At 50.0% G+C, this 15814-nt stretch overlaps 1 protein-coding gene across 1 annotated transcript in view; it reads right to left on the bottom strand.

Moving 5' to 3' along the window:
* The window catches only part of MALL (mal, T cell differentiation protein like), a 23638-nt gene extending 14042 nt beyond the window's left edge, over positions 1–9596 (bottom strand). The window contains exon 1 of the mRNA XM_019725850.3: positions 9332–9596. Coding sequence (XP_019581409.1) covers positions 9332–9439 — 108 coding nt within the window. The 5' untranslated portion in view covers positions 9440–9596. The remainder of the gene's footprint in view (positions 1–9331) is intronic.
* Positions 9597–15814: the final 6218 nt, after the last annotated feature.

Raw genomic sequence — 15814 nt, forward strand, 5'->3', positions numbered from 1 at the left:
ACCCAGTCACCCGTCCTGACTTACAGAGTGAAAATATTGCTCTGTGGCTTTAAGGCTTGCAGGAAATGGCTGGCCTGGTCTCTGCTCCCCAGTGAGGGCCCTTGTCTCATCCGGTCCACTCCAGGAACAACAGTGCTGGCCAGACCGCCCCTGGATGACCAGGTCATATAAGGAGCCCTTGGTGTCCTCAGGAGCAATCAGGACAGGCTGGCCGCCAGCCAGGGAAATCAGGGCCCACCTCGGGTGTGCTTGGCTGGCAGGAGGGGCAGGATGCCACAGCAGGCAGGGCGATGAGTCACCTCCAGGTCTCCTCCACTGTTTCCTCCCCGGGACCGCACCCACCCATTCAGACCCAGCTTTCTCCTGACTAAACAGTACAGATTTACAGTGAGACATAAAATAGAATAATCAAAACATTCCAATCCATCCAAAGTCTAAAGGGCTTTTCCTTCTAGTCTTAAAAAAAACAAAAACTAAACATTATTGGGGGAAATTTTTTTTACCTTTTTTGTTTTTTTAACTGTGCACCTTAGAAAAGTTAGAAAGTACTGAAAAGGTGTAAACAAGCAAGCAGGGGCATCTGGTCCCCACAGTGGTCTCTGGACGGCTTCCCCACTTTCCAGGCCTTCCACCCAGGTTTCCCCTCTTTGGCTCTTATATTTATTAACCTTACATCCCTTCATATGTCCCCAAGAAGTCACCAGATGAACCCTGGAGTTGGGCTCAGGCAGGTCCCCCTACTTCTTGCTTCTCCCAGGAACCCACAGATATTCTGTGACCAGGAACCATGACCCTGCCCGTCATCATGCATGGAGAACGCAAGGATGTGACCATTCACTCCAGTTCTAGTTAACTGCCTGCTCAGCTCCACCCCCTCCATCCTGTCTATGACCAGACCTCAGAGGGCAGGGACCAGACCAATATCACCTCTTCCAGGAAGCCACTCCTGACTACCAAGCCCCTAGCACACACCCCGGGACGTCCTTCATGGTCACGATCTCTCTTTACTGCCTTATGGTCTTTGTGTCCCCCCAGTGCGGGGCATGGACCCTGACTCAAAGCAGGTGCCTGTTATGAGCTGCTGACCAACTTGAGAAAGGAGGCAGGAGGCAGGTTACTGGCCTCTCCACTCACGCTTGCTCAGTCTCACCTTCTTGGGCCTGATTCCCATGCAGGTGGTGCCATGTGGCACCACTAGGCCAGCCACTGTGGCCCAGCCACACATGGGCATTTCCACCAGCGGCCTGGACCAATGAGGACAAACAGCCATTGTTTCATCCCCACTCATGTCCTGCTCCCTAGGAACTTCTTCTCTCGGAGGACAGATGGGATCCCCTGAGAGGCTTCCCCACCTCCCCGCAGCCCCCCACCCCACCTACAACCCCTCACAGCCACACACAGGAAGGACTACACAAAACTGTGCCATCAGAGAGGATGGCATTCAAATGAACACTCCCCCACCCCCAGCCAGCATCACTTGGGTAGGGAGAGGGTCCAGAGGGGCGGGTGGGAGCTGTGAATAGCACACAGGCAGAAAAGCAGTGCTCAGAGATAGGCCAGGGTGACGGGCTAAGCTCAAGGGGCTTCTCTGAAATAGGTTGAAAGCCTCTGGGTCCCACCCCCGTGATACCTGGACCCCTGGGTGAGGAGCCTACTGCGGCCCCACTCCGGGCCCAGCAGATGCCTTCCAGGTGCATCTGGAGGCCAGAGGGTGGGGTCTGGGCCTCGAGTTGCTGTGGAACGTGGATCCCAGTGGCTCTGTTGCTACAGGGCCGGGCTCTGTGTGGGCCCCCAGCCTCCATCCACTCTGGCCCAGATGAGGCAGACCTGACCATGTGGTGACAGCTGAGGGACAGGGCCGGCTGGCAGATATGGCAGGATGCGAGGGAGGAGTGGTTTGAGATAAGAGGGGCAAAGGCCAGGAAACAGGGTGCGAGGTCCTCGGGCCCTTCCTGCTGCTTGCAGGTCTGGACAGCTCTGGAAAGCTCTCCTGCCCCGCAGACCTGCCGTGCCCGGGAAAGTTCTCCAGGTAAAAAGCCCTGCGAGGGCACTAGTGGCAGGTGGGGCATCTCTTATCGGTGAGGCTGCTTACCTTGGGCTCCCCGGGGCCAGCGGTCAGAATGTGCTGGGCCCCTGCTCCCACCCTTCAGGAGGACCAGTTGTCTCCTCCAGGACACCTGCTGCTTAAGTGGCATCTTGCTGGGGGTCCTCCCTTCAGCAGGCTTGTGACCTGTCTACCTGAGAGGGGCCAGTGGCTCAGGGAAGGTTGCTTGTGGTTTGGCCGGATGGTCAGAGGAAGAAAAGGACTAGAAGTCCAGACATGAGGGACAGGTGGGTGTGGACGGTGCCAGTGAGTTCCAGGGTCTCTGTGATGCAGGCTGGAACTCCAACCACAGCTCCTGGCTCCAGGTCCCATCACTGTCACTCCAGCAGCAGTGGCAGTTGGCTCCAATCCGACGGTCCCTGCACCCCTCCTCTGGGCTGACCCCTCCCTCACAGCACGTCCTCCTCATAGGCCTTTTCCCAGCTGGGTAGGGCTTCCTCCTGGGGGCAGGCGGCAGCCCCTTATTACTGCCTGGTGGCGTCAGTGTCTCCACTCTGCTCTTCCAGCCTTTCAACACAGTGTGAACAGTCCGTGTGGAGCGCGCTCCGTGTGCAGCACCCACTGTGGTGTCCTCCTCCTCCCACACCCTGGGGGGCATGCACCATGCAGTAGTGTCCTTGGCTACATCCATCTGCCCTGGTGGGCTTCAGACGCCATCGGGCAGGGTCACGTCTGCCCTCTCATCTTTGCATCACCGTGCCTGGCACAGAGCAGGGCTCACGAAACAACTGCCCGAACAAATGGCCTTTGGGTGGTGCCGCCTCCCTCTTTCCTCACGGCCCGATGTTCCGTGTGCATTACGTCCCGGGCCCAGGAAATCCTACTGTTGAGGATGCCATACCTCTGTCCCTTGAGTAAGCATTCTGGGGGCCTTGGAAGCTGTGGCTGAGCACCCCGATTCTATTTTGGGGTGCTTCCACATATTCCCGCATCACTCCTTTCAGAAGGGCCATGCCTGACCTTATCTGTCCAGTCACAGATGTGAACAAAACCATCTCTGAGCCCGGAGTCCCTGTTGTCCTTAGCAAGCACATCAAAACCTTCCTGTTCATGGTTATCTGCGTTCCTTAAGATGTAGCCATAAATATTTTTGCTAGTAATGGCAGAATGGTGTGATGACCAAGATAAATATCAACTGGCCCCTGGCATGACTGCATTCTTTGCCCCTTTGTCTTGTCAATCACCAGTACCTGAGTTACACTTTTAAAAAGTCCTGTGATGGGCCTACGGAGAGTAACCTGTGCAGCGCGCTGGGTCACCTGTCTTCTCCCACCCTTCACCTCTGTAAGGAGATTCAACTCTTAACAAATTCTGTCATATTCATGGAGCTGCCTTCTCATTATGGTGACCCCCTCCCCCCCGGACACTAGCCCCTTTTGATCACCTCTTGTTCTTGCCTTCCCCAAGAGCAAAGTCTGGCGCTAGGGCAGCGTCTCAGAAGATACTTGTGGGTTTACAATTGGAATCTGCTGGCAAGAGACCCAGCTTTCTGTGAAGAGGTCCAGATGGCGAAGGACAATAAAACAGTAAGGGCTGACATTTCTAGGGCTGTCCCATGAGCTGACGCCTTCAGTGAAAGCCCTTATGGAAACCACAGAGCTGTGTTAGGAGATCTCTACTGTTACTCTCTCCTTTGCTCAGGCTCCCAGTGGGTCAGCAACCTGCCCGAGGCCTCCCAGCGACTAACTAGGAGAACCGTCCCCACAGAATCAATTTATGGCAGAGTAAGAACTGGCCCAGTGCAAAGGGGGGCCATAAGAGTGCAGGCAGCCTGGGGCGCCAAGAAGCACCCTCACCAGGCCTGCCCTCCACCAGCCCACACCCCATGTCCTTTTACTTCCCTCCCGTTCTCCCTTCCTATCGCATGCCTGCAAGGGCATCCCCGGGCACTCTGACGGACTCAGTGGTACCCTGTGCATGGCAGGCGAGGCCAGGTGAGGCCTGCAGTGGTGAGGTGGGAGTGAAGGCGGGTAAACTAAGTCAGCCTTCGCTGCTCCCCAGAAGCATGGAGAACGGGAAGGGAGCAGAGGACAACAAGGGGATGGCGTTTTCCTTTGGGAAAACCCAACTTCTAAGGCAATGTTGCAAGAAAGGGGAAGGAGCCTGTTCTAAGCCTGGCCCGAGATGAGCCCCAGGCCTGCTCTCAGCCCTCACAGTTGACCTGAGACAACAGGGACCACAGGTTTTCACACAGGCTTTTACATGTGAATAGAGAAGCAGCAGTCGTGGGCTGACATTGAGGGGAAGTGGGACATGGGTGACACGCGGGTGTGCGTCCCCAGTAGGAAGGCTCTGATGAGAGCTTTGCCTCTGACCACAGTGTCGGCAGGAAAATATCAAACACCAGGGTGTTCCAACCATCTCACCTCTGAACTGGCTGACTCTCTACAAATCTTCTTAGCTGTTTCTCTCATTAGTCAAAAATGTAGTTAGTAAGTTAACTATTAAAAAGGTCAAAAGTTACAAGACTTCCCTGGACTCTCATTCATAAGGACTCCCGCGGTCCTAGCCACCTGGGTCACCACTCAGCTTGTGAAACAGCTGACCGGTCAACCATGCTGGGAATCACAGAGTCCCCCCTCCCCAGCCCATGTGGCCAAGCAGCTCTGTCTGCTCCAAAGAAAGAGGCGGGGCATGAGTCACCTGGTCCCCAGGCCCCGCCCAGCGCTGGCACCAGCAGGCACCACACTCACTGAATGAAGCAGAGAGGGAACAAATTATGTCTGCTCTCACCTTAAAATCCATTGATTCAACGGTTTCTCATACCGGGACATTGCGTTTTGAAATTACTGTTTTCAAATGAGAAATCTGAATTCCACTGGAAACTGAATAAAGTACAAATTTGAATGTTAGGATCTGAAAAGTCTTTTTCTGTTGCTGATGGAAATGTCAAACAGTACAGTCACTCTGGAAAGGGGTTTGTCAGATTCCCAATAAAAACCACACATGCACTTCTCACACCACCGGGCAACCACGCTTGGGCGTTTTCCCAGAGAAGTGAAAATTACCGCCACACAAAAGCCTACACAGGAACGCTTGTGGCGGCTTTATTTAGAATAGCTAAAAAACTGTAAGCAACGAAAAGGTTTCTCAATGGTTCAATGGTTACACAAACCACGTATATCCACGCCATGGATTACTACAAAGCAATCAAAAGGGAGAAACTGTTGATACATACAACACCCAGCTTGGGAGAACCTCAGGGCTGAGTGGAAGAAGCCTGTCTAAAAAGGCCACAGACTGTGTGATTCCATTTATTTATCTCACTTTTTCAAAATAACAAAATTATAGAGATGGAATTAGTGGTTTCCGGGGTTTCAGGAGGGGGTGAGGGTGCACCGGGCCGGAGCAGAGTGTGGGGGGGAATCTGTAAAAGGAAAGCAGGAGGGAGGCTTTTGTGGGGACGGAACAGTTTTGTGTCTTGATCCATGAATCTACACATGTGAGAAAATGACATGTACGTATATGTGTCCCCTGCTATCCAAAGGTTCCTATGACATGGCGGAAAGCGAGGAAGTGATTACCATTAATTCATATGGAAATGTTTTTGAGCATTCCCAGATCCCCAAAGTAACCTGCCAAATCATACTGGATACAGTAGTTTTATGCCGAGTGTCACACCTTCACGAGCTCTCTAAGGCCCTTTTGATTCCCGAGGACCCATCTTGCTAATGGACCACAGACTCAGTGGAGACAAAGCCCAGCTGCTCCCAGACACAGTGAGGGCTCTGAGGCTGGATGCCGAGACGCCCAGTGTGGTTCCCGGAAGGAGCTCAGGAGCTCGGGCAGCTGCCCCGTGACGACCGCTGCAGAACAGACGCTCTTTGAACTTTTCACCTTTTTTTGTAAAAGTGAAAGTCCTCTTTGGGGTTCTTTCGGTTAGTGGAAAGGAGTACTGATGTAGGGCTTCCGTAAAGTGAAGCGGTGGAAAGCGAACTTTGGGTAAGCGGGAGACATGTGCACAGATACATCTTGCCCCATCGGTGTCTTGGTTTGATATTGTCCTAGCGTGTGGGTGGATATGACCACAGGGGATGCTGGATGCAGGCGATGGGAGGCCTCCCTGAACTATCTTTGCAGCTGCCTACGGATCTATAAGTATTGTAAAGTCAGAAGTTTAAAAACGTGCATGTTGATGTTAAAGACTCTAAAATAAAGCCAGTTAGGCAGAGACCTGTGAGAGTGGTCTGTGGGGAGCAGAGCAGGTGGGGAACAGATGCCCCTGGAGTCTGTGCTATCCAAGTCTGTCATGGTCCAGAAATGCAAAAAGCCCGAGACAGCAGGAGGGGCATGGGCCTCAGTGGTTCCACAGAGGCTCTGGTTTAGTTCTGCTCTCCCCTTCCCCATGGGAAGGCCCTGGGCACTGGGCCTGCTCTCCAGACTTCACAGTGGGCACTTAGGAAACAGTGGCTGAGGGACGGGTGGCTGCAGGCACTGCCAATGTTCACTCTGGGCCACGCTGCCACAGATGACATCTGAATCCAGCTTATGGACTTCATTTTCTCTGCCCCATTTTGCTGGCCTCTGCTCCTGGTTTTAAAATCCACTTTCTGGACTCACGTCCTTAGGATGACATCTGCTCGTCTGTGATACCTTGGGCCCCAAGCCTAGGAATCTGCAGGGACTGCCAGGGCTGGAGCTCTGCAGTCAGGCCGAGTGGGCAGCAGTGGCAGCATACCCAGGTGACGGGGCAGAGAGGGCTTCTACTGGCTGACTCTACACTGCTGCCCTCTCCAGCCCAGCATGTCCTCTGCTCCTGTGGGGTTAGAGTCACCCCTCATCTCGATGATGATGTGATGCTCTCCCCTCCTCCTTCCCCGATGAGAGGCACACATGATTCTATATGCCTTGCTAGGAACGCTTACTGAAGAAAAAAGCCAGTGCACAGCAGCGCATACAGAATAACCCAACTAAATATATCCATGTGTATGGCGGTCTCCCTTTATCTGTGGAGGGGCATGGTCCAAGACTCCAGTGGATGGCTGAAACCGCAGCCAGTACCGAACCCCATATATACTGTGTTTTTTCCTATACATATGTACCTATGATGAAGTTTAATTTATAAATTAGGCATAGTAAGAAATTAACAACAATAACTAATAACAAAATAGAGCAATTATAACAATCTACTGTGATAAAAGTTATGGGAATGTGGTCTCTCTCCCTCAGCACACTAGCATGAAACTCTTTTTCCTTCTTCACAATTTCACGGATGGAAGATTTGTTCTAACCGTAGATCTCAGCAACCTCAGCATACAATTTTTCTTTCCTCATTAAATCGAGAACTTCCACCTTTTTCACCTCAAGGAAGCACTTTCTGGGTTCTCCTTGGCACATCTGAAGAGCCAGCATCACTACCCTTGCGCTTTGGCCACTATTGAGGACGATAAGTGTCTCCTGAGCACATAAACTATGATACCATGACAGTCAATCTGATAACCGAGATGGCTGCTAAGTGACTAATGGGAGGTGGTGTATAAGCGATACGCTGGACAAAGGGATGATTCATGTCAAGGGCGGGCCAGAGCGGGCCAGAGAGAGAGTTCATTATGCTATTCAGAACGGTGCACAGTGTAAAACTTATTAATTGTTTATTTCTGGAATTTTCCATTTAGTATTTTCAGATCATGGTTGACCATGGGTAACTGAAACCACAGGAAGCAAAACTGTAGACTGCTGTCTATACATATCTGTAAAGTGCCCATGCACTTTACTCCTCTGGGAACTCCATTTGCAGGAGCCAGCACTGTGGGGGAGGGTACACGAGATGGCCCCTCGAACCCAGGTGTTTCCTGATCCCTGAAGCCCCAGCCCCCAGACCCTGCCTCTGGCTGGTCTCTCCTGGACTCCGAGCCTTTCCCTCTCCTGCCCCCCAGCCTGGAAGTCCAGCCTGTCCTTTGAGGTCTAAATCCACAGTGGCCTCTGTGACAGGCCTGGACCCCTCTCCTACTTGACAGGTCAGGTGGCCTCTCCTTGCTGGTACCACGGACTCTCATGCTCACCTGCCTGGGGACCGGCTGGCTGTGGAGGGGAAGTGCTCGCCAGTCTCTCCAACAGTCAGGGACCTAGGGAGGTAGTGTTGCCCGTGGCTTCCATGATGGACATAAAGCATATGATTGACTCAAACACAGTCCTGGCAATTCACGTGGTGGTTCTGAGGTGAGGGACACACCGAGGTCCTGCACAGAGACCTTGCAAGAGCAATAAGATGTCATCAGCCTGGCAGGATGCCCACACTTGTGTGCCCTGGGGGGCAGCCCTGGCAGAAACCTGCCTCTTGGGTGGGGTTTCAGCTGGAGCCACCCAAGTGCTCAGCCCGCCCTGCCTGGCTCCCTTTCTGGCTGTCATTAATGGGCGCCCTTTAACCAATTTGCCAAAAGGTCACTCAATTGAACCCAGCCTTCCAGGCAGATGAGGAGAGTGAGAGGGCTGGCCAGGTCCAGCTGAAAGTTGGAACCACTTCCTATCTGTCCATCCCTGCCTGAGGCAGCACTGCCACTTTCAGAGGTACTAGGAAATGTCGCCCACAAGCTAGATATTTCAGGTGTTGGAAAAACAAACTCCTTTGCCCTGATTTGTTCACCAGACTTGAGTGTCCCCATCAAAGCGGATGGTGACAGTAGCTCAGAGAGAGCTGAGCTCGGTGAGCACTGTCTGTAGATGGGAACATGCCAGCACCTGGCAGGAACGGGACAAGAATTCAGAGGTGGGTGCCCCAGAGAGTAACCAACGCTGGGACAGGTTCTCCTGTGCAGCAAGGGCGGCTTGCTCGGCTGTTTTATGGGAGGTTGTCATAAACTCCCTCCTGTGGGGCACCCACACAAGTCAAAGTTCAAAGTCAGCTGACGAGACAATTAAGAAGAACTGCAAGACGTCCTCTCGCAGGAAAGACAGAACCCACCCCCCCCATTCGGAACTTTAGAAAAGCACAAACAAGAGGTCGGAGACAAGAAGCGATATAATTAAAGTCCGTGTCCAACATTATCTTGAGGATTCAGAATATTCCAGCAGCTGTCCCCAGCCTCCTATCACAGCCCACGGTGGGGGAAGGAGGAAACCCACCAGCGCTACAGGAGCCCGGGGGAGCGTAAGGGACTGGGCGGCTTCCTGGGCGGCCCCATTGGGCGATGGGGACGCAGCAGCCCCGCAAGTCCCCTTCCTCCCTCTCACGGGGGACGGGAGCGCTGCTCCCCGTCTGCTCCCCGCTGTCCGCAGGGGCGCACTCACCAGCTCCGGCAGGAAGAAGGCGTAGGGGATGGTGAGGAACAGAGTGAGCCCCGTGGGCACGTCGGGCGGCGCGTGGGTGGTGGGGGGCGGTGGGTCCCGGGAGGCCATGCTCGCACCCTGCCTGGTGCCCGGCTCCGCAGCTCCCTCCCGCTGCCCGTCAAATATCACCTCCTGCCCGACACACCCATCGGACGTCGCCTGGGAGGGACAGAAAACGTTCCAGCCGAGCAGGTCCTTCCACTCGCTCTAGCCAGAAATCCTCAGCAAAAGGAGGGCTGCGCACCAGGCCGGTCCGGCCTCCCTGGCGGGGCCGGGCGGGGGCGCTGGGTAGGCAGGCTCTTCCTTCCTAGGAATTTTTGAATCCTGGAGCGTGTTATTCTAGGCCAGCAGCAGCCACTACCCCTCAACCCTGTGCCCAGAGTGTCGGCTAAGGCCGCTGGCCATGACAGACACGTTTATTTAGCACCTACTATGCGCTGGACAATCTGCAGACCGCTCTGGTGTTCCTCACAGCCCTGCACGCGGCTAGTTCGCACCTTTCCCAAGGGCAGGGACAAAGAATCTGTGCGGTCAAGGCAGGGTCTCCTATGGGTCTCCCCTGCTCCTTCCTTGTCCACCCCAGGGGGCCACCCTCAGCCTCAAACCAGAAGGGGAGGAACAGCACTCATTTCCAGCTCCTGTCCCCAGGGACTTGGTGACTCCTTCTTTCTTTGCAGCGTCCTGTGGTCCTCTCCTCTTTCCCCACACAGCAGATGAGGAGGACGCCCTCTGTGGGAGAAATTTGCCCTAGCAGGCACTGGAGAAAGGCCTGCTGGCTGGGTGCTGCCCCAAGCCCCAGCCCTCCTCCCTCGGGGGCTGGCCCCCCAGCCAGTGCAGCCAGGAGCTGGGCTTGGAGCCAGGCAGCTCCTTCCTGCCTCCTTCCAGGCCTGCCTGCTGGCCCAGCACAGGGGCTGTGACCCAGGAGCCAGGCAACTCCTTTCACTCTACACAGGTCCTGGAGATTTGAGCCCTTTTCCTCTCTACCTTAGAATGAATCGACCATCTGTAGAAAGGCCTGGCACCCACAGTCTGCTTGGGGGTTGGAGGATGGGTCCCTTCTCCCTGCCCTCATGGCCTCCTCCTCAGTGCTCCATCTGGAGGGGTGTGGGGAGGACTCGGGGAATTCACTATCCTCCACAAGAGGCCAGTGTCTGCTCCTTAGCAAGAGTGCTGGGTCCAGGCCTGCCCTCCAGCACAGGTGGGTGGAGCAGCCACCTGGGCCTTAGCCTGGTCTGGGGACAGCCAGGGGAGGGGGGTTTGGACAAACAAAGCCAAGAGCAAAGGCACTGCAAGGAGTGGCAATGGGCTCACCAAGCGCACCTCAAGCCAGTCTGCTGGAGGTCCAGGGAAGACGTGAGGCCAGGGCTCGCCTGCCACCCACCCATCTCCTTGGTAGGATGGACCCAGCGCAGGCACTGCCCCAGGAGTCCCGCCCTTGCCTCCTTCCTGAATGTTATAACAAGCCCTGTGCACGCTTACAGGCTGCAGGATCCACCTGACGTGACCACCACTGACAAGGTGGTCAGCGGGAATAGCTGAAGGGAAAGTAACACGAAGAGCTTTGTCAGGCTCATCCTGGGTTTCCGAAGCAGAGGGGAAAATGGGAAAGGAGCCCCTTCCACCTTCTCAGGCACTTCGTATATTCAGAGAAGATGGTTATGAAAAATCCGGTTACAAAAAAATCCAGCATATTTTAAATGTTTACATTTAACCAAGTGATGTTTTATCGTATGCGACAAAGTATAGTGCACTCTCCTCAGGCTATTTAAAAGAACACTACAGGATTCACAAGACAATGAGAGCGAGATGCCAGAAGGGAGGAGGTTAGAACGGCAAGACCATCTCCACCTTCCAGGCCAGGGCCGGGGTGTGAATGCTCTCGGACACAAGGTCAGAGTCCTGTGAGATGTGGGTGGTGTGGAGGGGATGTCAGGCCCAGGAGAAGAGGCCAGGGCCTCTACAAAAGGGCCCCCTGGTTTCCAGATCATGGCCTGAGAATTAGTGAATACTGAACATCACGAGCATCATGTCCGTTTTCTTGTTTGTTAGTGGGGGCAGGTTAAATGCGATGATATAGATGAAATTCTAGAGGATGCTTCTGGCATGTAGCAGGTGCTTCACAAGTACTTGTTTTCCATTCCGCCTGAAATCACTTCTCTTTTGGCTCTCTTTCTTTCCACAGCAAGACCAGCACCTCCTCTCTTAATTCTGATTTTAAAAAATTATTTCAAAATTTTGATTGATCTATAATACACTTACAGAAAAGTGCACAAAACATACAGACCATGAAACCACCACCTAGAGCAAGAAGTAGAACATTGCAGATTCCTCCTCAAACACCTGCTCTCCTGATATCTAACCCCAAAGGCTTGTTTTGCCTGTTTCTGAGTGGGCTCCTTTGTGTCTGGCTCCTTTTACTCAAAATGCCGCCTGTGACACCCGCCCACGTCATTGTGTGTTGCTGTAGTCACTGCTGCACAGTACCCCAGCGCACAGACACACTGCATTATTTACACATTCCATTGATTATTGACCCTTGAGTTCTTTCAATTTGGCATATGAATTAATTAATAACAACTATGAACTTTCTAGAACGAGTCTTTTGGTACATCTATGTGTGCATTTCTATTGGGAATATCTTAGGAGTGATACTATGGGTGATGTGGTATGTGTTTTTAGCAGATAATATCAAGCTATTTTACAAAATGGTAAAACCATTTACAGTCCCAGCAACAATGCAGTCCCACTGCTTGTAATTGATGTTTGCATGTATATTATCACACACTGGGTATTTGCATGGCATGTATTTTTCCACCCTTTCACTTTTAACTTACCTATATAACTATATTTATAATGGTTTCATTTGTGATTATGATATATTTGGGTCCTCCCCCCGCCAATCCTCCTCAAATTTGCTGTCTTTAAATTGGTGTGTTTAGACCATTTACATTTAATGTAATTATTGATGTTTGGATTTAGGTCTACCGTTTTATTTTTTGTTTGCTCTGTGTTTCATTTCTTTGTTTTCTCTTTCCTGCATTTTTTGGGATTTTTCAAATATTTTTAGTATTTCTTTTTTAATTCACCTATTGAGTTTTTGACTATGCCTCTTAGTATTGTTTGTTTAGAAGTTGCTCTAGAAGTTATGATATACATAGTTAACTTTCCATTCTACTCAGAATTAGTATTTTGCCACTTCAAAAAGAATGTAGAAACCTTATGACCCTATGGGTCCCTCTACTCTTCTGCTTTCCAGGTTGTCTTATGTGTTACATATATATAAATTGAAAACCCCACCAAGCAATGTTATGATTTTTGCTTTCAACCACCATATATATTTTCAAGAACTTAAGAGAAAAAAATAATCTATTAAGTTTACCCAGACATATACCATTTCTGTAGCTGTCCCTTCACTCCTAACATCCCAAGCTTCCCTCTGGTATCATTCCCTTCTGTTTGAAAGCTTCCGTAGGCATCTCTCCTAGAGCATGTCATTGACAATGAGTTCTACTTTTTCTTCATCTGAGAATGTCTTTTATTTTTATTGACATACAACATTATATTAGTTTCAGGTGTACAACCTAATAATTCCATATATATCTATAAATAATGTGAAATGATCACAAGTCTAGTTAACATCCATCACAGCACATAGTTACAGAACATTTTTTCTTGTGATGAGAACTTTTTTCTTGTGATGACAACTTTTGAGATCTACTCCCGTAACAACTTTCAAATGTGCAACACAGTATTATCAACTATAGTCACTATGCTGTACATTAAAAAATATGGATTTACATGTGTAGGGTAGATGTTGAGGAAAATTTGCCTTCATTGGTTGATGTGTCTATTAGTTTTTATCTGTTCCTGCATGTGAGGTGATTTCTGTCCTGTGATCAGGGGTTGAGTAAATTCCCCCTTTTGGTCTCATTCTCCTGAACAGGGGAGATATCGGATGAGGTTGCTGTTTTTTTTAATTTCTCCTTTTTCTGCTTCCCCCCACCCCACTCCGGTTTAAGCCATTGTTTCTCAGTCTAGTTGTGTAGGACACAGCTCCCTGGCCTATGCAGGTATTATGAGCCTTGAGCTCCCCCCGGCTGAGGCAGTCGGTTGCTAGTCATAGGTCAGCTGTTCATAGTAGCTCACGGCAGTTGCTCACGATGGCCACTGGCAGCTCATGGCAGCTCATGGTAGCTCACGCCAACCTCCGGCTGCTCACGACAGCCCAGCTCCAGAGACAGCTGTTGTTCACAATCTTAGCTGTAGAGGGCACAGCTCACTGGCCCATGTGGGCATCGAACCAGTGACCTCAGCATTAGGAGCATGGCGCTCCAACCACCTGAGCCACCGGGCCGGCCTGAGGTTGCTTTTCTGTCCCCCTTTGGTCTCATTCTCCCGAGCAGGGGAGACATGAGATGAGGCTACTGTTCTGTCTGTGCTGTGAGGTGATAGGGTTAAAAAAACTTCTATGATTAGGGGTTGAGAGAATTCCCGTTTTACTCTCATCCTCCAGAGTAGGGGAGATACAAGATGATGTTGCTTTCTGTCTGTTTCGCCCACATCAGCAGATGAAGTGAAGAAGTAGCTAAGTTATATCAGGATGACCTGACAGACACATTGCCAGGCCTTGTTGCTTATCTGGATGAATTGGCCCTTTGGTTGGATGGGCAGCATTCATATCAGTAACTGCCGGACCCTCCCAGAACTGGCCATTCCTGGATGGGGAGGCAGGAACAAGAAGCTTGGCTCTAAGGTACATCTGAGAAAATATATAAAACAGACCTCAGTTGACAGTGTGATTATTATTTTGTCATTTGGTCATTTGTCATTGGTGATTTCTCATCATTCTAACATTTTGAAGACTTCTAGCAACATGCAGTTTACAACTGGGATGTCCTGACTTCCAGCCACAAACCTGGTGAGGTCTGGCTGGTTCCCGGCCTCTCCAGTGTTGTTCCGCATGGTTAGCCTTCTTGAGAACTTGTTAGCATCTTGAAAACTTGTATGCAACTTGCAGCTTACAGCATCAGGAGACGCTTTGACTTCTAGCAACAACAACAATAGCAGCAGCATTCTTGGGAACTAGCAAGTAGTGGTGTGGGAGACACCAGAATTTCTCTCAGCTACAGACCTGGCAAAGTTTTGATTTATGACTTTCCAGTGTTGTTCTCCCCCAGTTTGGTGAGATTTTGGCATCTACTGTAATAGTTACTATCCTATAAAGCTTATTACTGCTTTTGAATATGCCTTATTAATGTTATTTGTGTATTTAGCCAAGTGATTTTTGATCAATAGTAAACATATGTTGAGGTCTCTTAAACTTATATGTATGTCTACTCCTTTGACATGACATCGTTACCAATGCATATAGTTCAGTCTTAACCACTTTTACTTTCTGTCATTCATTAGCACATTCTATTAATTGCCTTTGTCTTTGCTATTGGATATTGCTAACTAAATTGATTAGCTATTGCTAAACAAATAAATTGATTAATCCCCTCTCTAGCATGTCCCTCCCCTTTCTTTTCCCTGGTCGTCATTATAGCACATCAGCATTGTTCCGATTTAGTACGTGTTGTGGAATTGAGCATAATCAGATACTCTTTATTCACCTTCATTCCTCAAGGATATTTTTGCAGAATATAGAATTCTGGGTTAACAGTTTTATTGTTTTTGTTTTTTCCTTTCTCTCACACTTTAAAAATGTTTATTACCTTCTGGCCTCTGGTTTCTGATGAGAAATTCTGTCATTCCACTTGTTGTTCCCTATATTAGATGCATTGTTTTTCTCTGGCTGCTTTCAAGATTTTTTCGGCGTCTTTACTTTTAGTAGTTTGATTATGATATGGGCATGGATTTCCCTGAGCTTATTTTGTTTGGTGCCCGTGGAGTTTCTTGAATCTGTAACTTTATGTCTTTCACCAAATTTAAGAAGTTTTCAGCCATTATTTCTTCAAAAAATGTTTTGCACTACACACTTTTCCCCCTACTCCTAGGCTCTGATGACAAGAATGTTATATCTTTTGGTGTGGTCCTACAGTTTCCTGAGGACTATTTTTTTCAATCTATTGTCTTTCTGTTGTTCAGATAGATAATTTATACTGATCTGTAGATCAGTTTACATTGATTTATCAATATTGATCTACTGAATTATCTTTAGGTTCACTGACACTATTATCTGTTTTCTGTTACTGAGTCTATCAAATGACTGTTTTCATTTTGGTTATTATATTTTTTATTTCTAAAACTTCAATTTGGTTCTTTCCAAATTTTGGTATCATCTATTTCTCTGATGAGACTATCTTTCTACTAATTTCAGGGAGATTTGCCCTTACTTCTTGAAGCATGGTTACAACAGCTGCTTTAATGTCTCAGCTCCAACAACTATGTCATCTTAGAGTTTTTTCTCTTGATTGTCTTTTTCCTTGAAAGATATTTCCTTGG

The sequence above is a fragment of the Rhinolophus sinicus genome, chromosome 2 (assembly GCF_057876585.1).
Source record: "Rhinolophus sinicus isolate RSI-liver-muscle chromosome 2, RSI-T2T, whole genome shotgun sequence".
Classification (NCBI taxonomy): Eukaryota; Metazoa; Chordata; class Mammalia; order Chiroptera; family Rhinolophidae; genus Rhinolophus; species Rhinolophus sinicus.